Raw genomic sequence first — 27,809 nt, forward strand, 5'->3', positions numbered from 1 at the left:
TGAGCTCTAAAGCCACAAGAAAAATGGAAACAAAAAAATTCAGATGCCTTGTGGCCTTCTGCTGGCTAAATTCATTAGCTCCACCACTGAAAATCACCAACTCACTCTGATCCTGCCAACTTGGCAGGCTACTATGTCAAACAGAGACAGAGATTCAAGCTTTTGTTCATTCTACTATAGACTGCTAGTTGTTACATTTTGACAAGCCTTGATTCATCCTCAAAAGATAAAAAAGTGTCATGAAAAAAATGGCTGTCGGCGAGGGGGGAAAATGGGCAGTTTATCACTACAACAGTATTTGGTTAATTTAAACTAAATTTTTCATCATCTTCAGACTAAAATTTGTTTATTCATTTCTTTTCAAGCATGTTGTACAATAAATTACTATCTACAGATTGGGAAATGTATAAATAAAATCAATAACAAAATAAAAATAACACATTAGCATTTTTGGTATTGCATTAGAAAATGATCTGTACTGCTGTATTTACATAAAAGATTCTGACAAATGGATGAGCAAACTGCTCAACATTAAATCCAACATTTGCATCAATATCCACCCTTCTGTGTCGTACAAAACTAGCATGCGTTGATTGGCACTATGAACAAAAGATCTATTGATGTTCTGAACCACTGACTGCACCTATTTGACTTAGCATCTTCCCCTCTCTCTAAGCCCTAGAGTCTCCTAGAGAAAATAGTTGTACAGTGGAAGCTATCATAATAGACACTCCTGTAAGCAGACAACTCCACTTATGGCCACCTTCACAAAACCCTGTTTTACTCAACTCCAATGCAAACTCTGCATTTTTACATTCTCGTAAGCGGCCAGCTCCAGGTATGAACACCTTTTTCACGTCCCGAGGGTGTCTGCTTACGAGAGCTTCATGTACTTAGTACTCATGTTTATAGACATACTACTGAAATAATTATGTCAATGAAAATTTGTGACTGGGTATGAACATTCTATTCTACTTAAAAAGATGTTGCCTTGTCCTTCTCCTTAACTAAAATGGAGAATTCATGCCCAATTTGGTGCCAAACTTTAATTTGGCTCTTCTCTGGTGTCTGATCCACTCCCTGTAATAATAAAATGAGGGTTAAAAATTGCTGCAGTGGAAGATTTTCTGAATATTCCATCACTATCATTACTGTGAAAGGTTTGAACCCAGGGGTCTTTTCATAAGTAGGTTGAGTATGATTGTCCGCGTGAACGTAGTCCTGAATAGGACTGTTTCTGTTGACAGTGACTGGCGTTTCGACAACCTGTGCCGTAGTCACCTTCAGAGTCAAAGGGATTATCATTACTCTTTGTGACAAGTAACATCACTGTGTATACTGGGCCAACATAGGATTTTGAGACACCACTTACAAAATCTAACATTGTGTACATGTAATGATAAGCTATGTACATTTTTACAACAAAACTATTGACCACAACAGTTCATAATTTTTTTTGTACAGAAAGGTGTATCAGAAGATGAACTTTTTCTTTTTCTCAAAAACTGTTGAAAATGACAAATGCCTGAGTCCAATTTAACCGCTAAAGAATTAAACTCGAAAGGAAAATTTTTCTTTTTCAACAAAGAATGGAAAAATTAAAATAATATAAGCCTCCCATGCAGACGTTCTTAGGGCTTTGTAATGAGTTCCTGCCTCAGTGATGAAGCCCTACGAATGTCTGCGTATGAGGGTACGAAAATATTTACTCGCCATTTGTATTAACTATTAAAGTTAATGATCACTACTATGTGACATGTGGAAACAAGGGGTAATTGTTAACATCAACACTAAAATTAATACATGTCTTGCAAACAGTAGTGGGTCACAGACAACCATGTACTTCAATTATCAGGTGGTAAAATGAAGTTATCTTACTTGATATATCTCCTTTTAAAGAGTTCACAAATTGCAAGAGCAACAACAGGCCATAGAATGGTGATGATGATAGAGGGTACTGGAACATCAGTGATACTATATACAGGTGATCTATGCTGACTCCAACCAACTTGAGATAATGCAAAGTAGATTACATGGAGTGTCAAGCTGTACATAAAATGGAAAAGAGCAAGATAGTTCAGTTCACAACACATTGAATGTGTTTTTTCAATACGCTTGATACACCATACAGGGCTCAAAATAACTGCCAATCAACGAACGATGTCTGACCTGAGTGGCGACTACACCAGCTACACTGTAAAAACTTCAATCAGAGGTCATGTTGACCTGTCACACACAGTCTAATTCTTAAACAAACGGCCAAATTCTCACCTAAAAATCTTAGCGTTTTTTGTCCCTTTGCAAAACACATATTTCGCAAATTGAAAATCACACAAGGATTAGTTAACTTTTTACCAGCACTTAAACCATTCAGAATGAGACTTGACCAAGCAAAATTTCTTTGGCTGGTCATTGTGTCCGGCCACCAATCCAAAAATTAATTTGAGACTTGACAATACAAGTAAGGAAGTCTCATCTCATTTCATACTATTTTTTGGACACTGATTTCAAATCTTTGTACCTGGTAAAAAGCAAAGTTTTAATACTTACAGAACAGCCACTGTGCAGATCCAAGACTTATTTACGAAAGGTGATTTTCTCCAGAGTAAATGAAGGCGATGCACATAACTTGAGGAAATAAGTACTGCAGAAAAAATGACATCAACATAGTTTTACATTTTGTTACTTTTCAATGTAGTCTTTATGCTGTTAGAAAAATTTACTGTATTCCAATAAACTTCTTCCAAAGGACAAATAGTCTTGGCCGTAACCTCTGAAAATTCTACGTCCGCTTCAGACAGGTTTACATACCCAGCCCTTCCTCACCATTAGCAGTCCCAATTTGTTATACAGGTGAACTTCTATTAAACAGCCACCACTGAAGAAGGAAAAAGGGAGTGTGTCCAGTTTCAACTGAAAAGTCTGGTTCCATTTAACTGATCCAATGTTTTTTTATTTAGAATCTGGGTGTAAGAAAAATATTGGGTCTTAAACAGGGACAAAATTGCAAGATTGATCCAAAGGTTTGTTCCATTGACACCATGATAAAAGTTTGCTTGAAATAGAGATTTCACCCTAGGTTAGTTCAAAAATGATTGTGGTTTCCAAAGCAACCATAACCACGCCGCAGTTTCTGCACTTGGTCATGAGGTCAACAAATAACTCAGTAGCACAACCTTATGGCTAGTGTTCTCACACATAATAAATAATGATTTTTTCAGAGGTAGCATATCCAAATAGCCAGGTTCTTTGCCTACTATTCCAGCCGGTTAAATTGGAATTTGGAAGTGTTGGTTTTTGAGGAGAGGGAAAAAAAAGAGTAGCCAGAGAAAAATCTCTCAGAGTAAAGGAGAGATTAGCAACAACAAACCCAGCCCACATATGCTGTTGACACCACGATTTGAACCCAAGCCAAGTTGGTGGAAGACAAGTGCTCTCATCACTGTGCCCCCGCCCCCCCCCCCCCCCCCCCCCTTGCTCCCCATTCCCCATTACAAGTTGTTTACGAATATGCATGTATTTAAAAAATTGGTAATGTGAACGTCTGCTGAAATAAATGAAAGTACATGTGATCCTCACAGTCGAATGACTAACCTAAGGCTTGGAAAAAAAGTGTATGTTTATCGATTGAAAAAAAAAAAAAGACTTGACCAAGAATAACCAATGCTTGCCTTGGCATTACACCTTGACTTACCAAAAAGAAGAACAAGAAAAAACGTGTTGATATCTTGAGCTAAAGCCAGTGCTTGAATGTGACTCTGCCCCAGACCATTCCAGACTTCACTGCTATTCCTTTAGGTTAAATGAAAACAATTGCCACTACTCATTGCATGTTAATTATTTATAAATGAGATAGGAAGTGGGCGGTGGAGCATCATACCGCTTGAAACATTCTGTAAATTAATGCACTTACTTTCAACATCTCATACACCTGCTCACCTTACAAGCAAAACTATGTGACTATAAACTAAACTAATGTATTTTTTGGTGAATTAAGTATAAATTATTATACCCTCTACCACTGTTGTCTTTGAGTACCTGTTTCTGGCTGTCCTATCTTCTAATCAATCAAATCTGATCTTAGCCTTGCTTTTATGTTGTATCACTGATATTATTTATCAGTAAAATCCAACTAGTAGTCTGTTATCAATGCTGCGTTCTCATTGGTTGAGCTACTACTAGGCTATATGTTATAGCCCCATAGTAGTGAAAAGCGCGGGCTTTTTGGCAGCAAAAAAGTCTAGCTTTAACTAGCTAAAATTTTTTTCTCCTCAATATTTTTTACCAACTAGTTGGATTTTACTAAAACAATTATCCCTCTCGCCCTCATGGCCTCTGAGTCAATAGCTCATTTGGCCTTCTGCCTCATGGGCTATTGACTCAGAGCCCATTCATTTCCTCTCTATGCTGCTGCCGATTACCTGAACATGACGGTGTCCAACAAGAAAGCTCTTGCTTCTTTGGACTCTGTACACAAATGATCATGAACTTATTGTCTTTTATGATTATTTTATTTATCAGCTACTTTGTTCTCCTACTTACATACACTTGTGTAAATGCCTTTCATAAGGTGAAATAAACAAAGATTTAAGATCACTTGTTCTTTTCATTCATAAATTTTTCAAGGGGGATTCCTGCACCAGAGGTGCACATGTTTATGTTAATGATTAAGCTGAGGAACCTTGATGATATGGCTTAGCTAGCTACAGAATGCTACGCTAAAGGGGCCTAAGGAAACCAAACCAGCTTTCTGAAATTATGCTTTAAAAAAGCCCACGATTTAATCTTACCTGTATCCTAGTAGGTAATGACAGTCACTGGATTTCTTGTTTAAAGAACGGCAAATATCACGTAGATTTAGTGGAAAAAGAACCAGGCAGCATACACAAACAGAAGGAAAGAAGCACACAAGGAACAAAATGCAAACTCTATATGTGATATCCTGAAAGGGAACAAAGAAATACCTGTCCACTCCTGATTGGCTGAATCAGTAGAGCTTCATATAAAATCATACATAGGCATGTACTTAAATTGAAATAGGGTGGAATAGATGGCTGATCAGTGTGCAAAGAAAGTAGTGTCCAATAACCAGGGCTAGTGGATTTTGCTATCGGGCTAGTGAATTCTGTTCTTAACGTGCCCAACGGGCAAGTGAAGTTTTTTGAGGAATTTAAATTACAGAAAAACTGTGAAATCAATTCTGCTCATCAAATCGTACCCGAAAGGCACGCTGTAAAAATGACTTTCTTTGCACACTGCTAATACGGAAAATTTGCCTTAGAACATAAAAAATTCCTACCAGTACAAAATGTACCAGAAGCAAAAAAGGTTAAAGATTTTACATACCAGGCCATCTGCGAGTTTGTTTGGAAACATTCCTGCAAGCAAGCTCACCAGGACACTCTGTTGCCTAGTCTCTAGCCCTCATTATTCTTCACAGTCTGTGCATTTTGGGTCATGTGGTCTGAGCAAGTTTTTGACCCATTAGTCTTGGATACGTCCCCGAAATACATCAACAGAGAAGGTCTAGAAGACCCTGTACAAGAACTAGGCAAGACACTCTGAAGGCCTAATTTCCCCAGGAGAGCTTACCATTTATTCACATGTATGTGCTATGCACAAATTTACCTTGAAGTTTTTGTCATTTTTTCCTGTGATCATTGTCATAAGATCCTGATCAGCCGAGGAACCAATCAAAGACAGACTCAACAGGGGTACTGTCAGGCACGTCAGCCATAAAATATGGAGCCCTGTCAAGGGAGGAGGGAGGAGGAAGAATGATGATAGAAGCATGACGGCAGAAAGTACCAGCTGACATGAGAGCATGAAGGAGAAGCAGTTCATGAGTCCAAAGCAAAGATGACGTGCCTGCAATGTAAACAGTAATATTTATTTTAATTAGTGACATTATTTTATGGTAAGACTTAAAAGTGTACAACAGTGCGCTTGATGTAATATATCAAACATGAGACGCAGTGTTTCATCACCACATGAAACACTGAGAAGAGAGTTGAAAATACGACGCGCAGCGGAGTATTTTTGACAAACTTCGAGGTGTTTCATCTGGTGATGAAACACTGTGTCAAATGTTTGATATTTCTTCTCAAACAAAATCATTTTTGAAGGAGAAATTAAGGATGCAAAAATGAGCAGTTTTTCATCTGATATCCAAACACTCATTAAACATTAATTTCCTTTGAATTTTCTTTATGAATTATTAATGAGTTTGAGAAAGACAGATATCAGACATTGTCTTGTACATACTATATTATAAGCTAAGCTTGACTTTCATGTTGAAAAAATATTGAAAGTCCAATCAATGTTGATTCTTTAGTAATACATAACTAAATAAAAAAGTTTCCACCATTTAAGCTTGACAGTTCATTCAGATTTGTCTAGCAAGTGTCCTTAGAATATGAAATTACAATCGGCAACAAAATTAGTTGAGACACTTCACCCCAAAGGGGCTTTCTGATGTTTTACTGCCTTCAAATGGGGAAAACAAAGCTTTTTCTCCCCTATCCCCTCCATGTAATGTTGTGCCGCTGTTCGAGCTACCTATAGAAAACAACAAACACCCCAACTTTGAATGAAGGGGAGGAGAGAGGGGTGTGGATTCTTTTATTCTCTGAACTTACCTCATTTGAGTACGGTGTCTTAACAATTTTGACACCAATTGCCGCCTAAGAGGTCTTTTCAACAGCAATGTTTCTGCATTTCATGGGGTACATGGCCATAAAAAAGACCTTCAATTTTCATACTTTTTGACACATTTTATCATTATTTTGTTAGCCTATGTACCAATTTCTTAGTACCATCACTCATGCTTTAAACTTCCACAGATGTCTGGTAACCTACAGAGTATTACAAAAATCAAACAAAAAAAAATGCAAGAATAAAAGGGAACTGACCTCTTTGATTAAAACCTTAAAATCAAAGCTGGCATCTCTGTGGAATGCCAATGAGCAAGGTAGGGCATTAAGGAAGACACTCAACTCTAGTGGCGACAGCTCTGAAAATAAGATAAATAAAAACAATAATGGCTTGTTTACTTCAATCAAAGGTGATTGGAGACTCATGATCTAAAATAATACTAATAAGAGTAATTTGAAAAAAAAAAGGCAACTTGATTGCAGTTTTTCAATGCCTATATTTGACGGTTTGAAAGTACTTGAGGTCACACATCTAATTTTGACATTCACTTAAATTACTTAGAAATTATTTTTCTCCACCCCAGAAAAGAGAACTTTTACTGCTAAAGTAACAAATGAGTAGGAAGGTATAATTTTAATGGCAGTATAATCTGATGAAAAGGGCCTGTTTTTTAAAGGATAATAGTGTATCTTGGATAAACAAACTAACTAGTTATATTGGATCAACAGGCACCAAAACTTTATTCAATTAAATAGTTTTAGATAGAAATATGACATCTAAAGTCTGATTGTTGAAAGAAACTTTTGAATTTTAGAGGTTGACAGTTTTTTTTTATTATTGAAATGAAATGTTTTTAATTCGAAAAAATTTTTCTTCGTTACATTAATTTTTTTTAAGCTAAATTAAGTGCTTTTTAATTCGACAGGAATTGTAAATAGTGTTTTTGAATGAATAGTTTTTTCTTTTTTTTTAAGCGAATTAATTGTAAATAGGATTTTAATAGTTAGCATTGTTGTTAATAAAATTTCTTCTTCTTCTCTATAATAAAAAAAAAAAAAAAAAAAAAAAAAAAAAAAGTCTGATTTTCAAATTAGTTTATGAATCAATATGACTTCATACCATTCTCTTCCTCAGTAGACTGTTCTTCGCTTAGGCTTCGATGTATTTTTTGTCTAGCACTTTCATGACCAAGTCGAGGAGTTCCTGATCTAAAGTCTTTGGGCAGACCTTTTAAACAGAGCTGCGGGAATAAGGGTTCCACTGCAATACTGAAAAACCAATGCAAAAATAATAGTTTTTAATATGATACTTGAAGAAAAAAAAATGCCACAATAACAACTACACTGCCGTACTTATATGTTCACTACCAGTATAAGCTGATTTTCTGGAGATAAATCCTGTAAAGACCTCAAAGGATAGTAGGAACCACAGTTAATACATACATACATACATGCAAATACTTGATTAATATTTTGATCCTTTTAACACGGCTTTTAAAATCGAATAGGAAAGAATGTGAATTGTTCTCAAGGAACCATTATTTAGCAATTTCTCTTCCAGGGGCCAAGGAAAAAAAAGCAATTAGGAAGAAATAAACACAAATAACTCAGTGGCTCTAATGTAGTGACATAATTCTATTTAGTTTATAATAAAAGCCCCAACAATGCTGCACAGAGCTGTAAATAACAGTCAGTCGTCAGGCAGTGACTTACGAAAATATGCCCATATAAAATAAAGACTATCATATTGCAGCTGAAAAGTGGAATTAAGTAATAAAAGAAATCAAAAGTCAACCTAATATATATTTCCAACAATTTTATCTGGTTTGTCCAATTAAGGCCCTAATTTATTATATGTGAAAAAGATCCCAGGTTAAAAGTGTCACCCACCTACACAAGCTACCCTGGGTGATCATGAGTGGCCAACTTTTCATTCATTTCCTAACAAAATGTGGTAACATGGAAAACAAAAAGTTGACTTTGCTAGAAGGGTCACCCTCCTAGCCTGGCCAACTTTTCTCCTTGTGAACAATTTGGCTCGCCCAGCCGGGTCACCTCGGTCGAGACAAAACAATCAGAGCATGCGTGAGAACTGTTTTAGACAATCAGAGCTTCTGCTAGAGCTGTTGGCTCAGGCAAAGGGGTCAACTTTTTTTCATATAAATGCTCACTGAAGTAGAATTGACTGTGCATGTGACCTTTGGACCCAGGACAGGTTTTCTTCATATAAACAGGGCCTAAGACAGCGACCTGGTTAGACATGAAAAAAGGAATAATAATTTATGACCCTTCTGAAAAGAAAAATAATCTGCAGGCCCTCTGCAGCTACCAAATCTACTTTTAATGAAAATGAGGTTAAATCAAACTTAAAAATTTTATAAGAATAATTATTTGGTGAAACTGAAACAATTTGGCTTCTTCTTACCTAAGATCTGCTTGGATAAATATAGCAGGGTTAACTGAATTAAATGAACTTCCAACACAACAAACAACTTCTCCATAATCTTGCATTATTGAGATCATCTCTTGAACAGCTGCCCAAAAATATAAAAGGCCAATATATTATTTAATTAATCAGTTCTTTAAACACCTTCTTCAGTAGCCATGTCAAACTTGTCTTGAGAGCAGAATTTGATTTTAAAAATAACCACAACAACAAATGACAACCTTACTTTTACCTAGTACTTTTGAAAAAATAATGGTGTGTAATAATAATAATTTTATTTTTAATAAGCACAATTACTCTATTTGTAATCATTATGTTACTCAACAGACAAAGAGATTGTTTACAAATAATTTTTTATTACACTCTGAATCATGATATTCTTACCAGCTGGTGAACAATCAGTAAACAATGGAACAAGAAGAGGAACATTATCAACATTCTCCAGGTGAGGTCTGATATTTTGCACCCCTCTAGGAAGTTTAGCCTGTCACAAAAAAATGATAATTAATACTTTGTTGGTACATGGCGTGCTTAACTTTAAGAGAGCCAATCTTAATTAGACGTGGAGTCAGGAGATCTCTAGAGAGAGTTTGTAGTTGCAATCATAAGGTTGTTTTGGTCAGTAAACTTTTAATACCCCTAAAATGGTGAGATCTCTTGTGCAATGACTGATCATTTCACCAATTTTCACAGAGAAACTGTAGTAAGAGTAAATGCAATGATAGTTCAGAAGCATTAATAACAAGATCAACCCTTTGCCCAATTCTTTCAACCAGCAATCAAAGTAAAGTCTAAGTCCTCCTAAGTGGACACCCTAGGTGATTTTGTGGGTGTCTGCTTGCAGAATGTTGGCAAAAATTCAAGCATGATAAATAGTGTTGAAGAACGGCTTTCCTGCCATAGCCTTGTTTTCTGGTATGGTAAAGTGACTTGTTTGACATACAGTCAAACCGGGTTTAATGGACACACACTTAAGTATATGGACACCCACTAAAGTATATAGACACTCACTTAAGTATATGGACACCCACTAAAGTATATGGACACCCACTTAAGTATGTGTACACCCACTAAAGTATTATGGACAGCTCATTATTACAGATGGAAGAGATTAATCCACCCAAAATTAGTCCCATTTAGTTTAAAAAGAGTTGCGACATTGCATACAAAGAGTAACATAACCAGTTTGAGTTTTGGTAGGAGACTGCATAGTCACCCAAGTCCTTCCCAGCTACAACAGCCATACTAGAGCTATGCCATAGCAAATCTACTAGACAAGTACACATTGATTACTTGGAATACTGTATCATTACCCTGTTTGCAAAGAACCAGTAATCCTCAGGTGCTGATATCTGACTGCTACTCAACAGAGTACCTCCATCACTGTGGCTTTCAAGTAAGGGATCCACTTCTTCTGTGGCTTCAGCCTTATTAGGAACTGTTCAATAGCAAGGAGACATTATTATTAAAATTAAGGTAAATACAGTCGAGTCTATACTAAAGGCCCAGCAGATATATTCACTTCCTTGTTTTAAAATCTCTCTACACTGGCCACTTCAATTCCCTATGACTCGCGGTTGTACCTCATGTCTCCAAGGTGCTCCTGGAGAGGTTTGACTGTAATTGTCTTTGTTGGTTAAACCACAGGGCATTTGCCTTGCTGTTTGACCAAGCACATTGTTTTAGCTCAATGCTGCTTTAGAGAACTAAACAATCTGTGTATGCATTTCCTATAACTACTAAATTGGATGTAAATAGCAAGTAATTTGTATTGACAGAGTACACTGATGAAAGACATCATTACCTTGTTAATACTTTACTCTACATGTACCTTAGACTGTTGTTTTAACTAGGTGATTCCAATACTGGACAACCAATCATATTGAAATTAAATACTAACTACATGTACAATAAAAACCTCCTTTAAGTTACTGTCCAAAAATGCCAGGATTTAGTGGTTACTTACATCAGTTGGTCACCTATGAGGAACCCACTTTCAAAATTACACCACTTTGACTGAAAAAAACTGATTTTGGCATTTTCAATGGGTTACCACTTGCAAGAGGTGGTTAACTTATGACCGCGAAAGTTAAATTAAATTTTAAAAAAAAATTCACAGAAACATGATGTGCACATTTAAAGAGCTAGTGACAATACCTTTTTCAGGCGATTCATCACTACGAACTCCCCACCAACTGACATGTTTTTCATCGCCTTCTTGTCCAGCCACATTTATGTCATCTTGAGTATCAAAGAGACTCTCTGCATTTCTTTCTGATACTGTTGCACTGCTGCCTCGGTCCTCAATTAGTTGACCACCCTCTCTTAAAGAAATGTGACAATTCCAGCCTGTTTCCAGGCCCATGCGCTCTGCAAACACCTAAACATGAATTATATCATAGTCATTTTACAGGAATTTTGGCTCCAACAGTGCATGCTGTCAGCATTGGTTACTCTGAGGTCACATGGCATCTAATGATGAACTGTTTCCTGTCAAAAGTCTCAGAGTCAACAATACTGCAAAATCTATGATGTCAGAGGGCAACACTGGTGCCTTTTTACCTCTTACCTATAAAATGTTGAATTCTTGCTGAGATTTTCATTAATTTGCATACATAAATTAAAAGTGCAATAAAGTAGTTATCAAATCTTAATGTTTTACTTCATTCTGCCTCAGAAACACTAAAATAATTGTTGGGAAACAAAACTAACTGTTTCTCTTACGATGTTTAGGGGTTTACTGTCAGTCCAAAATGGAACAAATGCCTACACAATCCAGAACAGAGTCTGGCCCTTACCCTACTTCTCATTTCATTTTCAGCTGAAAAATAAACAAATCGGATCCCAGCATTATTTAGGTCTTCAATGAGTGGAAGAATGTCCTGTAAGAATAAAATTCAAGTGTAAGCCAAAGGGGACAAGATTTCATAATCCAAACTCAGAATTCAAAATGTAGGAATTAATTCACCTAGTTTGAGCTCTCTGCACCAAAACAGAGCTTAGATCAATCATAAAAATTCTATTTAAAATCAGGAAGATGGTTCTTACTGCTGTAAGCCATATACATGGCTGAATGATTCAAGCCGTCAATACATTTGTACCTTTTTAGCTTTAAACTGTAGTGTCACCACTCCAATGAAGATTTGTCCACCAAGAATGCTACAAAAGCAAAAAATGTGAATTACTTGAAATAAATTTGGGCAAATACATGTTAGAAGACCAATGATTAAAAAAAAATGATTTAAACTAAATACCTCTGATATTCCTCTGCATTCTCCACAACATTCACTCTGTCTAAGAGGGATGCTGCTGATTCTTCTGCATTCAGTTCAGAAGGCATTGTCTGTCACCAAGCACAAAGACATCATTTATTGATAAGTTCTCTAACAAAACACCATTGAAGATGTAATAAGATCTGTCATTTAATTATGATTTTATGACAGACAGTCAAGACACAAAGAAATTAACTTATCAAACTGGTTAAAGCAATTGTTTGATAAATTTGAATGTTGAAACTATAATTTAGAAATATTGAAACATTATTTTTAAACAAAGAAGAAGTTAAGCAGCATAAGAGCATTAAAAGTTGTTTGATTTTTTCAATTGGTCACAGCCATCTTCAGCTGTGTGCACTGAGCTGTTAATTCCCATCAAAAGATTTGCAAAAGACTGATGGTTACAAAATACAGATATATTCTGTCCACTAAAATCTACAACAACTGTTTGCATTAATAGCTTGATGAGTTGGATGAAATCTGAAAGTTATGATTTTCAAAGGGTTTTTCAAACTCTCTAAAACTGGGCTGGTTCAAACTCCACTGGCTTTTTTTTATAAAATCATGTTTTCTTAACAATATGAAGGATTGTGACCATGCACGTACACTTTGTTAAATTGTTAACTTACAGTAGGAAAGTATGAACATGTTGAAAAACTGTTACTGATGCTGACTTGTTTAATTTGTTTGTTTGCTTTTTTATGAGAAAAAATATGGTTCAACTTACTAAACAATTTTCTAAGAAAGCGATAAGGCTTTGCCATTCATAGAGAATAAACTAGAAAACATTGTGCAAATGACATTATTATATACTTACAAAAACAGTGGTCTCATCAAATTTATCTTCAGCTTCTTCTTCTGAGACTTCAGATGCACTGATAAAGAAACAATCAACGGATCAACATACTGACTTCAGCTTCAAACTGAATGGTTATCAACAAAAAAATTATTGAATATCCAAGGAATAATTAAAAGTTCTTTTGACTTCTCAAAATTTTCAATGCAAGAAGGCCCATATGCGACCAGCTAGTCTTAATATTGTCACACAATACACAAACACATTGAGAGTGACTTTAATAAAAATCATTTGCACCTTTCTATATCATCATTATCACTAAACGATAACCATCGAGTTGTAGATGGCAGCTCTAAGTACACATCACTGCTGTTTTCATCTGGTATCTGTCAGAACAAATAAGGAAATTTTGGAGAAAAAACAAGATTATCATATAACAAAACATCGATGTAACCACCTTTGTTGTTTTCAGTCAAGGTATGATGCCAAAACATGACAATTTAAATGCAAATAGAAGTAGACGTTCCAACGTAAGATTTATTATTACTCAGTTTACATGTAAGTAATAGAGACCTTGAGATTCTAAGATGAGGATGATTATGAGAACGAGATTTTCTCCCTACAAGTAGTGCATGTGCATGAACCAGCATCATTATGACAAGAAAATGCGATAGCCATTATGATAGTAATTCACTGACAAGTTATTTTTAGCCCTGACCCCAGTTAATCACATGACAAAGCTAAAAGTTTATTACCTGACTGACAGGACGATAAGCAAATGCCACACAGTTTGCTGACATGCTATTCCTCTGATAAAAGTCCAATACTTTCTTTCTAAAAATGAATGAGAAGTGAATTAACTTAACCTACAGACTAAGGGAAAAATTATTCTTACTGAATTTAAGAACATACCATAAAATTCCGAAAATAAGCCCCGGGGCTTATATTTTTCAAAGGCCCTTTTTGAGGGGCTTATTTTTGGAGGGACTTATATTCGGAGGAGCTTATCTACAGAGGGAAATTTGTGTTTCAAAACTGATTGAGCTAGCCTTATAGTTGGAAGTAAATTTACCGTTTTTGCTTTGTTTTACTTTGTATTTGAGGGACTATTTGAGGGCAATTTTCCAAGTACAAGCCCCCAGGCAGCCTTATATTTGGAGGGGCGATTTAATGGGGGTTTTTTTGCGTTAATGGTTTGGGGGGCTTGTATTTGGAGGGGCTATGGAGGGGCTTAATTTCAGAATTTTACAGTATTGAAGCTTAAAGGTGATGGAGATGTAAAAATTAATAGTCCCCTGCATATTGAGATCAATACCAGGAATGTGAGATACTGGGAGCTTTCTATTCAGCCCCCAAAATTCGGGAAATTTTAGTGAGAAATCAAATGAAACATACTGATTTCGGTTCTGTCCGACCGGAATATTTGAGACCACCTTTGAAGGTGGTCCACTTTGACCGGTCCACTCATTTCAGTCGGTCGGACCGCAATGTCCCTTTCTATTTGACAAAATTGTTGTTCCCAGTACTGCTATTTTGCATCCTGCTTACAAGAACAATACCCAGATGTGCTGTGGCTTGGGTTCTGGTCAGTGCATCTGGAATTTACCATTTCATTGGGCATGTGGAGTTTCCAAAATTTCAAACTGGAATTTTTATTGAACAGAAAGCATTCCCTCTGTCTCATTTTGCACAGAGCTGTTGTCATTGCCATCATCCCAGCTTGCAATAACTTTACAGTTAGGGTAAACATAGCATTACTAACAGCTTAGAGAATAACTATCTAATGAACTGAATAACCTGACCATTATTAAGTTCTTATGTAAACGTACCTCTCAGATGCTGTTACAGGACACAGACTTTTACCGTCCCAATAATCTGTACATGCTTCAAGAACAACATCTGCTGATCCTTGAGTGAGAAGTTGAAGAGAACCTACAAAGCAGATTAAAGATGCATAGATTTTTCTCAAAAAATTACCCATCAAAACATGATTTACGGATTTTAGAAAGGACTCAACCAACAACTTTTTTCCCTGGGCCTCTCTTCTCGCCCACCCCCCCCCCCCCCCCATCCCGCCCCCTTAAAGTAAGAAAGAGTGAGAAGGAGATGGGGGAAGGAGGGAGGGGAGAACGTGGGAATTTACTTGCCTCAACACTTTAAGACGGAATCTGCCAGCAAATTTTAGTGGACAAAAACCTTGTACCAGAATAATTTAAAGCATATTGCATTCCTTTTTACATTTTTCAAGGGCTAAATATGTAATTAGTCATCTGTAATAATACCAAAGAAAATTTCTTATGGGAGCCCTAGAAAATGAACGTCAAAGTTCACAAAATTACATCTTTCGCATGAAATTTTCACAACTTTACCTGTGTTTTCACAATTCTTGTGAAATTTGACATTCACTTTCTCGGACTCCCATGAGAAATTTGCTTTGGTGTTAATACAGATGATAAATTACATCTTTAGGCCTGGAAAAATGTAAAAAAGAATACAATATTCTTTAAATTATTCTGAAATTATTTTGAAACCAGCTGGGATGATGCTTTGATTCCTCCAAAAATGCCTTGAACAATGTACGTGTTGTAGGAGCTTTGAGTACTGGTTATTATTTATTATTAAAGAAAAACCATCAGTATTCAAGGTAATGTGACATACCTGTTCGTTTTTCCTTAGTAACGAGACAGATCATGTTTGGTATGGGCTTCTCTTTTGATACAGATAAAAATGAATGGGAATGGATGGGAAATCTGAAAGTGGAATTCTGAAAAGAAGAAGAAACCAGTAAGCAGCCACACAAGTCCTCAATGGAAGTTATCATTTCTTCTTCCCGATTACCTGGTAAAAGTAGAAGTGCAGAATGTAATACTATAGTTTGAAGTTTTCAAAACTTTATTTTTTGAATTAATACTATTTAGACAAAATATTATTTATGGCAAAAACACAACAATTTTTTTGTCCTTTAGTATATTATTCCCAAAAGTCTATATATGATAGTTTACCTATAAAATTGATACAGATAATGCAAAAATGAAATAATATTAAGCCGATGTAGGACTTGAAACTGACAAAAAATACTGTAAGCAAATCTGGTGTTTAGTTATACAGATGACTAACAACTTACCACTGGCGACTGAACTGCAAAAATGTACTTCTGCTTTATAAAGAGATCAAGAGCACGCTCCATAAAACCTATCTCCTTGCCAAGCAGACACAAACACCTGAAATATCCAGTACCATCAAATCCAACATTAGTGACTGCTTTATCAATTTAATATCATAGGTGACAAACTACTCCTTAACCTTCGCGCAAAAGTTCAGCATTAACTTATAACTTCACATGTGAAATTAAAAATCTGCTGTGGCAACGTACAGTGCCAAGAGGGAGTCAAGGTTTTAAAATGTTGTGAATGAAGATGCTGGGGCATTAAAAGACACTAAAAACCTAAACACAGAGAAAGCAAGGAAAATAGGAGATGTCAGCATGCGGGCTAGAGAGCACATGAGGAAGGATTCTAACAAGTATTTTGCAGAAAAATTCAGATAGCTGTGAACTTTAGCAAAAATTATTCTCCTAACTTTTCAGTTTGTGAAATTGTCAATACAATAAACACAATAATTAATAAAAAACCCACACTTGGGAAAATTTTACCTATTAAAATAGGTAATCAAAAAGTACACTCGTGAAATTAGGGAATATTATACTTGTGTTTTGTCCAAATTCTGATGACAAAAACACGAGAAATTATTCCATAATTTCACTCGTCACCATTTGATTACAAATACTTATTTTACCCTTCAGTTAAATGACAAATTATTTTCTTGCGAGCTGTTACAGAGGACCCAATAAAATATAAAAGCGCTGGTACCTTCTATAAAAAGGCAAGGGAACTGGATTGTAGGAAAGAGACAACAGACCAGTGTGATCTGCAAACCGGAGACATCGTACAGGACACTTACAGCAGGAGTTAAGGAGAATGTTTAGGCCCTGGAGACAAAAAAACTTCTTATCAACTAAATCAACAAGATCGTCTGGTTACAGTAAGAAACACATATAACTTTCAGTCTATACAGCCATTTGTTTTGTCCCTTATAATAATTTTACAAAAATTAGTCACTCTGATTTGTAAGATTTTGTCTGTGTAATAACAATCCTGGTCAAAACATTTGAGACACTTTGTCTTTGATACATGAACATCAGCAACATTATTTCCCTCCTACGTACACCTGGACACCCCTGACAGTGTTGCATAACCACACTAACAAAGTTCTTACACATCTTGCACAGGTTACAGGTTTGTCATGCAAATTAATTGTTGTTATAGAAGACATAACAGTGATGTCCCTAGGCCAGAAAACAGTACATTGAAGTTGTCCTATGCCAGTCTCTTAGATTAATAGAGCATGTTCGGTTGACAGCATTCTGGAATAGCACTAAATGGAATAAACTCTAGAATGTTAAATCACTTGATTGGGCTTTCATTGTATTCCAAAATCTACAAATTTGCTTGAAATAGAATATTCTGATCAGGGTGCAAAGAAAGTCAGTTTTACAGCTTGCCATTCAGGCAAGCTGTAGCTAACCCTGTTGTCATTTCAACTAGCCCCCCCCCCCAACCACCACCCCCCTCACAGTAGAAGAGGTTTATATAAAACTTTTGCATATTCTTATTCCAGAATACTATCAATCAAATGCATTGTTAGTCATTTTGCTGTTTCAGTGTTGAAAGATAACATGCATTTAGGATTGCCCCTCACGGTGTGACACTACTGACAGACTACATAAATAATATTGTATATTCACACAACTAAGTGATGAAAATTTTTGTCAGTAAATCCTCACCAGTGGTTTAAGAGAGCTGATATGATTCTCCCATCTGACATCATCAAACCTCAGTCCAAATTGACTCTAGAATTCAGTGCAAAAAAGTACTGAATATAATCAAAAGTCTTAAAGTGGAAATAGGGTAAAAAGGGATGGAATGAACTTGAGTTTAACAAATAACAAAGTCATTATCTAATAAATATAGTTTTGTTAATCTTTTTCCATGCTACAGTAGGTTTCAATAATATTGCAGCTGCTTGAGGCAACCTCCTTCAAACAGTGCATGAAGGAATGTCGGTACACAAAACAGCTGGTAATCAAGTCTACAATTAAGGCTAAGACCTCTACAATTATGAGATTAGATCACCGCTGCTTTGTAGACTTTTATAGACAGTTAAACGTTCAGCCTTTCAAACTAAGAAAAATGAACATACCATTACTTTCACAGTGTACACAGAACTAAATACATCCAGCAATCAAACTCCACATGCCCATCAAAGTGGTTTTAAAATATTATAACAACACTACAAATGAAAATACCTCAGGATCAGAAGACAAGTTGAGCACTTCTCTGTGACCTTTAAAATAATAATCATTCCAGTTGTTGCCTGAAATTCACACAAAATAAAGAAAAATAACATTTCTTTAGACTGCATGTATTTAATATATCTTACAAATTCCCTGTAAGTTTAATGTGAAAAAAGTTAAGCCCATTTAAACCAGACTTTTTTCAGGTTGCTCAATTAAATAGAGCCTTTTTTGTATATAACTGTACCAGCTTTGTATTAAAGGTGTTCACTGCATGTTTGAGATTATTTTCACAAAACAAACAAAAAGGACAAAGACAGAAAAGTAACTGAACTGATCAATATACACTTACCAGTGGTTTCAGAATCACTGACATAAATGTCATCATCATCGCCATAACCATCATCATCCTCGTCATCATTATCAGAAGATTCTTGTCCATCCTGGCTTGATGACTGTCTACTTACTTCACTTGTCCATGTGCAGGTGCTTTCTTTTCTACTCTTTGGTTTACCTGCCAACTCCTCTTTTAACTTGTGTTTGCGACTTTTTAGAAAGAACACTTTTTCTGCACAAGGATTTGGCAGTGACAATATCCCTTCTTTGTCCACACAACACCACACCTTCAAGTAGAAAGTGAAAAAAAATATATATATTTTACAGGTCAAATTTGATTTCAGTTTTGATTTACCCTAGGTTAGGTAGCACTACCCATCGGGTAGATCTCTATCCAATGGATAAGAATTAGGGAAACCAATGCACTATCAGCTGGATAGAGATTTATATGGTGGATAGCGCTATCCACCATTTGAACAATTTGGGCCTGTTATATAGTAATGCAGTAAGCCATATTACATTGATATGTTTGTACGGAGTCTTAAGTAATGCTAGCCACTACAAAAAGACCTATGATCACTTTATTTATAAAGATAAAAATGTCCTTTTATAAATGTTAGTAAATTGGGAGAAAGCCATTAGAGTCAAATGAGTCATGAGTCAAGAAAGATGAGTTAGGTCTGGGTTCTGACAATAGTGATTAGGATTAAGCACTGACAATGCTAAAAATGCCAAAATATAAAATGTCTTTGAAGGCCATAATACATTAATCAACGGCTATGCACAAAACAACCAGTATATATTTTTTAAAAAAATGTGTAACTCACTGTAACGCTTCCTAGAATTTCTAAAAGATTTGCTGTTCTTGGTAGACTTGAAGGATCTCCCAGGAATATTTTCAAAGCACATTTCAATACTTCTTGTACAGTTACCTCATTTGCTGGCTGAAAAACAAAAGTTGGTAACTTCACATGACACTTTACTTCACACGACTCTTGTAATCTTGTTGACCTCTCATCACTCTTACTGATCTTGTTGCTTTGGTGACTTCACATGGCTCTTGTTATCTTAATTGTTGATTTCATATGACTCATTTTGCCTTAGTGACTTCACATGACTCTTGTTGCCTTGGTGACTTGAAATGACACTTGTTGCCTTGGTGACTTCACATGATCTTTGCTGCGTTGCGAACATGATGCTGGTTGCCAAGGTGAACTAACATTAATTTATACTGCTTGCCCCGGAAAACCCTTTTTCCAGTGACCAAAGATGAATGTGGTTGCCGTAGGGACTTAGCCTATGAATATTTATTCTTCAGACATGGAGCCACTTTCACAATATTCTCCTGTAATGTTACGCCTTTCTCCTGCTACTAGAATTCTTAATTAAAACCCTGCATTATACACTTAATATTGTCTTAATGATTCCTCCTGATACCATCTCGGTCACACCATTACTTTGGTTTCTCTACAGTCTCTTTTGCTTTTACAATCTATTATGACCCTAATGTCACCTAATGAGGTATACTGGTTATCTTTACGTCACTTTTCCTATTATTTTCCACAAAACAATTAGACTGTTTAAAATTTGTTGAGTGCTCACCTTTCCTTTTTCTTTAAGAAATTGAAACAGAACTTTAACTTTTGCTGCTCCATAAAGATTGAGGGCAATCCATACAGTGGGAAAAGAAATGGGTAGGAGTGGCAAGACAGCATAACCCTGAAAAATCACACATAGTTTTCATACAAATGAACCTTAACTAATCTACAGCATGTCCTATTCCAGGCGTTCAGATGGTGGGGCACAGATGAAAAATTGAAGAGAGAGAGAGAGAGAAAAAAAAAAGAGAGAGGAGACCCTTGTTTTTTCACTCTCATTTTCCTTTTGCCTTTGCCATTTTAACTCGCTTCACACCATCTGAATACCTAGAACAGGCCACCCACAGCAGAGTATAATTATTTGCCCACAATTCTGATGCAGATACATGTGCCTCAGATAGAGGTCATGTAGAGATAGTTAAGAAATAATATAACATCCTGACACCTTTGAGTAGATCAGATAACAGGAAGTTCTTTTTTCTGACTCTTTGGTGTCTGAATGACAACGTTTGACTTACTGCGCTTTTCACAAACATGCGAATTCTTAAGTTCAAACGTCACGTTTTTCGCTGCCGTCAATCATAATTACGATCACAAGCAACGAACCCTGAAACACAGAAACACACAAAACGGATCGAAATCCACCAATCACAAATCACAAACCATGACCATTTGAACCCGTTAAAGTAAAGTTTTGTTTCCTAAGAGGTCCGCTAAGATGATTGACGGCAGCAAAAAACGCAATTCTCAGTTGGCTTTTGAACTTCACAATTCGCATGTTTGTGAAAAGCGCAGTAACTTTGATCACAATATAATCCATTAAAAAACCATGAATATGTACAGGAAGAATTACTATTGAGAAAGAAACTACAAAAAAACAATGTAAGAACTCTTAGTAATTAAAATTAATAAAATATTCATAAAATATACACTAGCTGTAACAAATAATTTATTACCTGAAGTAAAAGAACCAACTCACTCCAGTGTCCTGAGTCATTTGCAAGAAGAAATATTCTGAGAATATTTACAATCAAGGATAACACCTTCAGAAAAGGAAACAATAAATTATGCAATTATGCAAATCTCAATACAATATGTAAGCAAACTGACAAAATTTGCCTCAATTCAACCACATTTTAATATTCAAAATACTTCAAACATATTTTTTAGACATTATTTTTCAATAATACAAAAACTAATGTCATTAATAAACAAATTCAGAAAATTATATACTCACCAAAATAACAGGCAGGAGTCTCTTGTCTACAATAGTGCTAGTAATATAATGCATTTCGTTTCCTACTATGCTCACTGGTCTTTTCAAAGACTGATTGAGAATTCTCCTGTGTAAAAGATTAAAGTGATAGCTAGCATAAATTATGATATCATTACTGCGTCCTTCCACCACCTTCCAAGTGATAGATAGGGAATATTTATTACACAAAGTTTCAGAATAAAACATGACATAGGAAATTAAACATCTTCAACTACATACAAGAACTCTAACTCCAAGTATAATGAATAAAATGAGGAAAAAAAATGACTTTAAACCTCACTACAATAGCTTTAACTTTTTTAAGAATGACAACATATCAAATAGCACTGGGCTGTGAAATATCTACCTTAAACTGACTTTAAATGGTGTTACTGTGACAAGGAACTTTTCTCGTTGGTGAGGTTGTGAAGACTGTATACCGGTACCTGTTATTTTGGAGCCATCTGCCAAAAAAATAGCCACAGTTGTAAAATAAATCACAAACTCATCAGCTTGAAATAAAATGACAAGTCTTTGCATGTGAACATACCAGAAGGGTTTTGAGTGACGATTGGGTAGAACACTTGACCTTCTTCAAGAACCAGGGGGGAGCCTTTGTTTGATAATTCAGAGAAGAGCTATGGACAAAAGATTAATTAATAAAGGACTGAATTGGAAGTGTACAGGCTGTGCTGGGTAGTAAAGCCTGAACTTTAATCAAAGTACACTATATCTTAGGCAAGATTTAGATGCTGAAGTTTTTATGAGCTAAGTTGAATACCTTGCATCAACAACATGAAAAGTTCATCAATATTATTTTAAGAATTTTTTGCCTCAAACTGCACGCATGTATACTTGACTAATGTCTTTTGTTATTTGTATCATCAGTCCGATTAAACCAAAAACTTAACTTAGTTTGATGATGCAGGGATCACAGTCTGACATAGATATCAAACAGAAATATTTGCAAAAATTTTCTGGATTTCCAGTTTACTTTAAATGGGCCAAACTTCCTCCTCCTCCACAAAATAACAGCAAAACACCGCAGGTCTGTAACTCAAAAAACTCTGTGGGATGTAGGTGGACAACATAAACCCAACCCCTACAGGCTACTCAACTTTTAAGTTTGTCACTTTTGGGGATAAGACAACGCAATGAAAGGCGACTGGGCCAGGCACAAGGACTACTGGAAATACTTAAGGAATATTCAAGGAACCCATGCCAGCTGCATGCAAAGCCTCAAACCATCAAACAATCTTGTTTAACTGTTGACAATTCAAAACAAAATGACATTGCTTAACTTGGGATCACTGCTCAAAAGAACAACAGGATCAACACCAAGATATAACACCTATACCTAGTGAACTGTAAAGGCTTCTGTTATTTGAAGAAAAACCAAATATATAACAGATTGCTCTTTGTCAAATTGACTTGCTTTTGCTCAACAAAAATGTTCATCACAAGATTATTTTAGAAATTAAGAAAAATATTTGGAGTCGTAAAACTCCAAAAAATAATTCCTGAAAGCAGTTGTGCTGTTTCAAAGCAAGAAATTCGTGAAAGTTGACTATTGAGAAAAATAAAAGATAAGCAGAACTTGATGACCAAAAACATGTTTTTACACAACTTAAACCTTTACTGTGACTGTTTGCTTTAACGGCTGTTAAAATTCAAATGTTTAGCAGCAAACCACACCATGTCTGGCACCCTTTTAGAAGATGTTTTTTGTCTCGAGTCCACACTCACATGCAACCAAGTAATTTTCTTGCTTTATTTCAGGCCCCAACCAATGTCATATCACAACTAATGAAGAATCTCTTTTATTAACCTGTTGAACCTGTGCAGGGGCCGAGTGCCCAGGTCCTAGAACCACAACATCTCCCTGGACGAGCAGGTTACATGGTACACTGACGAGTTCCTGGTCTCTATAGGCATGCACCAGTGAGATGGATGGTGAAGGAGGAGTGCAAGGGTCAACGTAATCTGATGGCATCCAACTGCAACAGTCTATCAAGGACAACAATGTTAAATTACAGCCAACTATTATTTATCATATTGTAATGGTTATATATCATTTTAATGACTGAATTTAGAAACTTGAGCAATGGACTGTTTAGTAGAAGCATTGTTATGTTGGTGTTGTTGTTGCTTGTTTTTATTTGTCAGTTAGATTACACAGTATTACATGGGAATCATATCCACAGGAAAGTATGACATAGCATTTTTTATTTGAATGGTCACAGTAAAGTATAATTAACAATTAATGAATGAGGCTGAGTATCTTATGAGGAATTATGGAGATCGTTTGGTTCATTTTGGTATCAGTAATCTCATACACTTTTTTAAAATTTCCAGCTTATTATAGACAGTACAGCATTGTGTTCCCTCTGGGCAACAAATAGTTAAGTGAGGGCAAGTGAAAACTGAAATTTACTTGCACCTTCCCCCCCCCCCCCCCCCACCCCTTGCAAGTGGATTTAATTATTTTTTTTTTTCCTGCCCTGACCTATAAGTGACAACTACAAATCTCCAGGTTGCTTTACTGTTGCTCACCATCATAATTATCAAGAAGGTCCTGGACACTCCTTGCCATCTCAGTCCTCCTCAGTCTTTCCTCTCTCACACACAAGGCCAGGTTCACAGATGTAAGCAACAAAACAATCATCCCTTCAACTAATGGAAGGCTGGAACTGCAACATTATAAAATCGAAGTTCTACAAGACTCCTACAAACTGAATACTTATACTTCTGACTGAAATTGAGAAAATAAGAAATTCACTATTGTGATTCAATTAAGTACCCTCCATAAACTGGGTTCCATTATCACAAGGACATTTTGCCCGTAGAAATACATCTCCTGCAAGCTTTGCTAGTCCTGAGACTAAAGCTTTTAATTTTGAAAATCATAGAAAAGAAACTGTCCCATCACATTAACTCAACATTTGCATTTCCTCATGATACCGTTCTTTCCTTTTTAAATAAAATATTGTTAACTCACATGACCAACAAATGATTAAGCAGCCTGTCTCTGACATAATGTGCTCACTTAAGACCATTGTCAACAGCTATAGTGTGCTTGTAGAAGGGACCACAACAACATAAGATTGATTTTAAGACTAAGAAAATTTGTCACATACTTTCTTGTTGAGCCAGCCAGGGCATACGACAAAACCATCACCAAGACCTCAAGAATAAGGAAGCCAAGGCTGATAAAGCTGATTGGCAGGTGATGATTATGACTCAAGGTGTTCCACAAATCTTCCCTCCATGTACAGCTGTTAGCCTCCATGTATGTTGATAGTTCATCTTTGATGGCATCAAAAAGTCTCTTCAACGCTTCCTGAGAACTGAGGCCAACTGATTCATCGTCTCTTTTCTAATGTAATGATGAGATCACATAATGTAATGAGATCATGTAACGTAACTTTGCAATACATAAAACACTTTGCAGGTGGCAATTTTTTTCTCTAATGTTGCTTGCTCTACTATCCCTAAGTACATGTAAAAGAGTAGACTAGTTGTAGTCCCATCTCTGTGATGCATCATAAGCTTGTAATCTCACTGAGCTTGTAAACTTGACTTTGAGATTTGAACACAAAACTCTCTCTAATGCTGTAGGTCAAAATGACATTCAGGTTAAAATGGTGTCAAACCAGGTTGATTCTCTAGTTCCTTTGTTTCTTAGCCCTAGTTATTCATGATCATTCAAGATCATGGCAAATGGCAAACTTCAGATTCATGTTGACAATTCCTCAAATAAGGAAATAAGCGGATAAAAACAGTTCAAAATAATTATTTTGGATGAAAGTGGTGTGAGACTACATGGAGTAATAAAAAATATTTTTGTGTAGATATAATGAACAGAAAAGGAAAATTTGATCATGTGGTACAAGTTGGTGTTTGCTCTTTGCTGTGAACATCGTTCTGAATTTCTCCATTAAAATTTAAAGTTAACATTTACAAAATAAAAAGAAAATAATGTAAATCAAAATAGCAAAACACTTACTTCCTGTGCTTCACAAAGAATTTCCAGGGTTTCCATATTAATTTCACCTTCACTCTCTCCCTAATTATATCAAATAACCAAAAGATTGATGCAAAGGCAAACTTTGAAACAAGGGTGCCATGCCATCTTGGCAACAGTGAAAGAATACATGACTGTAGAAAAAGACTCTTCTACAGTTTTTTTCAACTTTTGAAATAGACAAGTTAGGGAAAATCCGTCGATACAACTGGAAAGAGCACCTTAAATAATAGTAAAATTACAAAGTTTGAAAGTGATTTGTTGAAAACTAACAAAGATGTCACTCCTCAAAGTCACCAAATTTTACAGATGTTTGTATGGTGGGGGGTAAATGTCATACAAACATCTGAAAGATGTATCACTTTCAAATTTGGCAATTTTATTAATATTAAGGCGCTCTTTCCTGTGGTGTTGACAGATTTCCCAACTTGTCTATGTCAATAGTTGAAAAAACCGTGAAAGGGTCTATTCTTGTTGCATACAGAAAAAAGTTCCTCGGTTCTCCACGAGTGCCTGTTACACTGGCTTTTTCTGTTTTTTTTGGCATCTCTGAATTTTATTTTGGCCTTACAAATTAAGAAACTATAGTCTCAAAATTGAGCATAAATTGACAGAAGGCTTGAAGAGGGGGTATGTGCACCTATGATGTTCCAATAGTTAGCATGGGGAATCCCACTTAATAATTTCATTTCTGCAGTTTTAATGTAATGAGTTTCACGTAGGGAGCGTTTAACAAAAATCTTACGGCCGATTTAGACGGTACGATTTTATTTACAACTATCAGTGCGACTAGCATATGCCATGACTTTCAACCATCCACACCTGCACCATTTTCACATACAACATCCACAATGTGTCGTACGACTGTCGGGGGTCTAATTTACGTGACATGATCTGTCCACATGTGCAAGTCATGATGCATGCTACATGTAGTCTCGTACATATAGTCGTAAGCAAAAATCGTACTATCTAAATCGTCCTTTACAGTAGCTCCCATTTCGGAAGAATGACCTTTTATTTTAGAGACTGAATTGACCCATGGTCTATACAGACCGACTTCAATGTATGTTCTGCGTTTATGACCACCCCTGATGTGTGCATGAAAAGCTCACTGTTTATAGTGATGAAACTTGAAAATCAGATCTTTTGAACGGCGCTTTATCTCACAGGGATCTAGGCATTTGCTTCGCTTGGTGCATACGGATTATGTATCAAGCACTGCGATACTGTCAGATTATACAAAACTAAAGAAATTTAAGTTCACCTTACCAATCCCTCTCGTTTCCGCCAGCTCCATGATCGCCGTGCTTCTGACACCGCAGAAAAATCATTTGGATAACGTGACTTTTTTCCTTCTTCAGACATTTTCTATGCGACTTCTAATGAATGAGTGGTTGTTAACAGAATTCAGCTGACAATTTCATGACATCTCTTTAAAAAAGCTTCAGTTTCAGTCTTGATATTATTAAACGATTCACATATGGCATCAAATTCTTGCCTGGAAGAAAAATATAGCAGGCTCTCCGATCAAAGGGCTCATTTTGCCCGAATTCCTCGTCTCTTTAGAGAAAAATGGTGCATTTAGACCAACTTTCACCACCTGGGGTCGCCATGTTGAAGTCCCCGCCAAACAAACTCGTCCCAGACTGCCGGAGTTCTGGCGCGGACAAACAGGACACGAGGAGCTCGGTAATAAATCCGTGTTCTCCTACACGAATACAAAAAATCCGCATAAAATATCTTTATGTAACATGTAACTATGTGTCACTCAACATAACTATGCATCACTACCCATCAGCACCTATCACTGTCCATCACTACACATCACTACATATCACTACATATCACTACACATCACTACATACTACTACAGATCACTACCCATCACTACCCATCACTACACATCACTACCCATCATTACACATCACCATCCATCACTACACATCACTACATATCACTACACATCACTACATATCACTACACATCACTACATATCACTACATATCACTACAGATCACTACATATTACTACAGATCACTACTTTTATTTATGCAAGAAATCACAGTCAGTTTT

The 27,809-nt window shown here is 36.1% G+C and overlaps 1 protein-coding gene across 1 annotated transcript; it reads right to left on the reverse strand.

Moving 5' to 3' along the window:
* Nucleotides 1–329: 329 nt before the first annotated feature.
* On the reverse strand, nucleotides 330–27,366 carry LOC140941243 (transmembrane protein 94-like). The gene is made up of 36 exons (XM_073390225.1): nucleotides 27,006–27,366; nucleotides 25,719–25,778; nucleotides 24,850–25,088; nucleotides 24,266–24,402; nucleotides 23,541–23,719; nucleotides 22,263–22,350; nucleotides 22,080–22,176; nucleotides 21,695–21,800; nucleotides 21,414–21,500; nucleotides 20,462–20,578; nucleotides 19,687–19,803; nucleotides 18,876–19,146; nucleotides 18,536–18,603; nucleotides 18,014–18,079; nucleotides 17,040–17,158; nucleotides 16,295–16,391; nucleotides 15,829–15,934; nucleotides 15,000–15,102; nucleotides 13,926–14,004; nucleotides 13,468–13,556; nucleotides 13,192–13,249; nucleotides 12,354–12,442; nucleotides 12,201–12,258; nucleotides 11,898–11,981; nucleotides 11,257–11,479; nucleotides 10,413–10,537; nucleotides 9,484–9,583; nucleotides 9,079–9,187; nucleotides 7,774–7,922; nucleotides 6,912–7,012; nucleotides 5,629–5,868; nucleotides 4,791–4,942; nucleotides 3,695–3,792; nucleotides 2,551–2,644; nucleotides 1,879–2,046; nucleotides 330–1,080 (listed from the first exon to the last, which is right to left on the reverse strand). The coding sequence occupies exons 1-36, from the start codon at nucleotides 27,099–27,101 to the stop codon at nucleotides 1,008–1,010; spliced, it is 4,242 nt and encodes a 1,413-aa protein (XP_073246326.1). The 5' UTR covers nucleotides 27,102–27,366; the 3' UTR covers nucleotides 330–1,007.
* Nucleotides 27,367–27,809: the final 443 nt, after the last annotated feature.

The sequence above is a fragment of the Porites lutea genome, chromosome 6 (genome assembly GCF_958299795.1).
Source record: "Porites lutea chromosome 6, jaPorLute2.1, whole genome shotgun sequence".
In the NCBI taxonomy this organism is placed as follows: Eukaryota; Metazoa; Cnidaria; class Anthozoa; order Scleractinia; family Poritidae; genus Porites; species Porites lutea.

Excerpts from the sequence above, each read along its gene's own strand:
- LOC140941243 (XM_073390225.1), bottom strand. The coding sequence starts at position 27,101 with ATGTCTGAAGAAGGAAAAAAGTCACGTTATCCAAATGATTTTTCTGCG. Across the intron at positions 11,982-12,200 it reads TACAGTTTAAAGCTAAAAAG|GACATTCTTCCACTCATTGA; the intron begins GTACAAATGTAT and ends TTATTCTTACAG. Across the intron at positions 5,869-6,911 it reads TTAAGGTTTTAATCAAAGAG|GCACGTCATCTTTGCTTTGG; the intron begins GTCAGTTCCCTT and ends TTTACATTGCAG.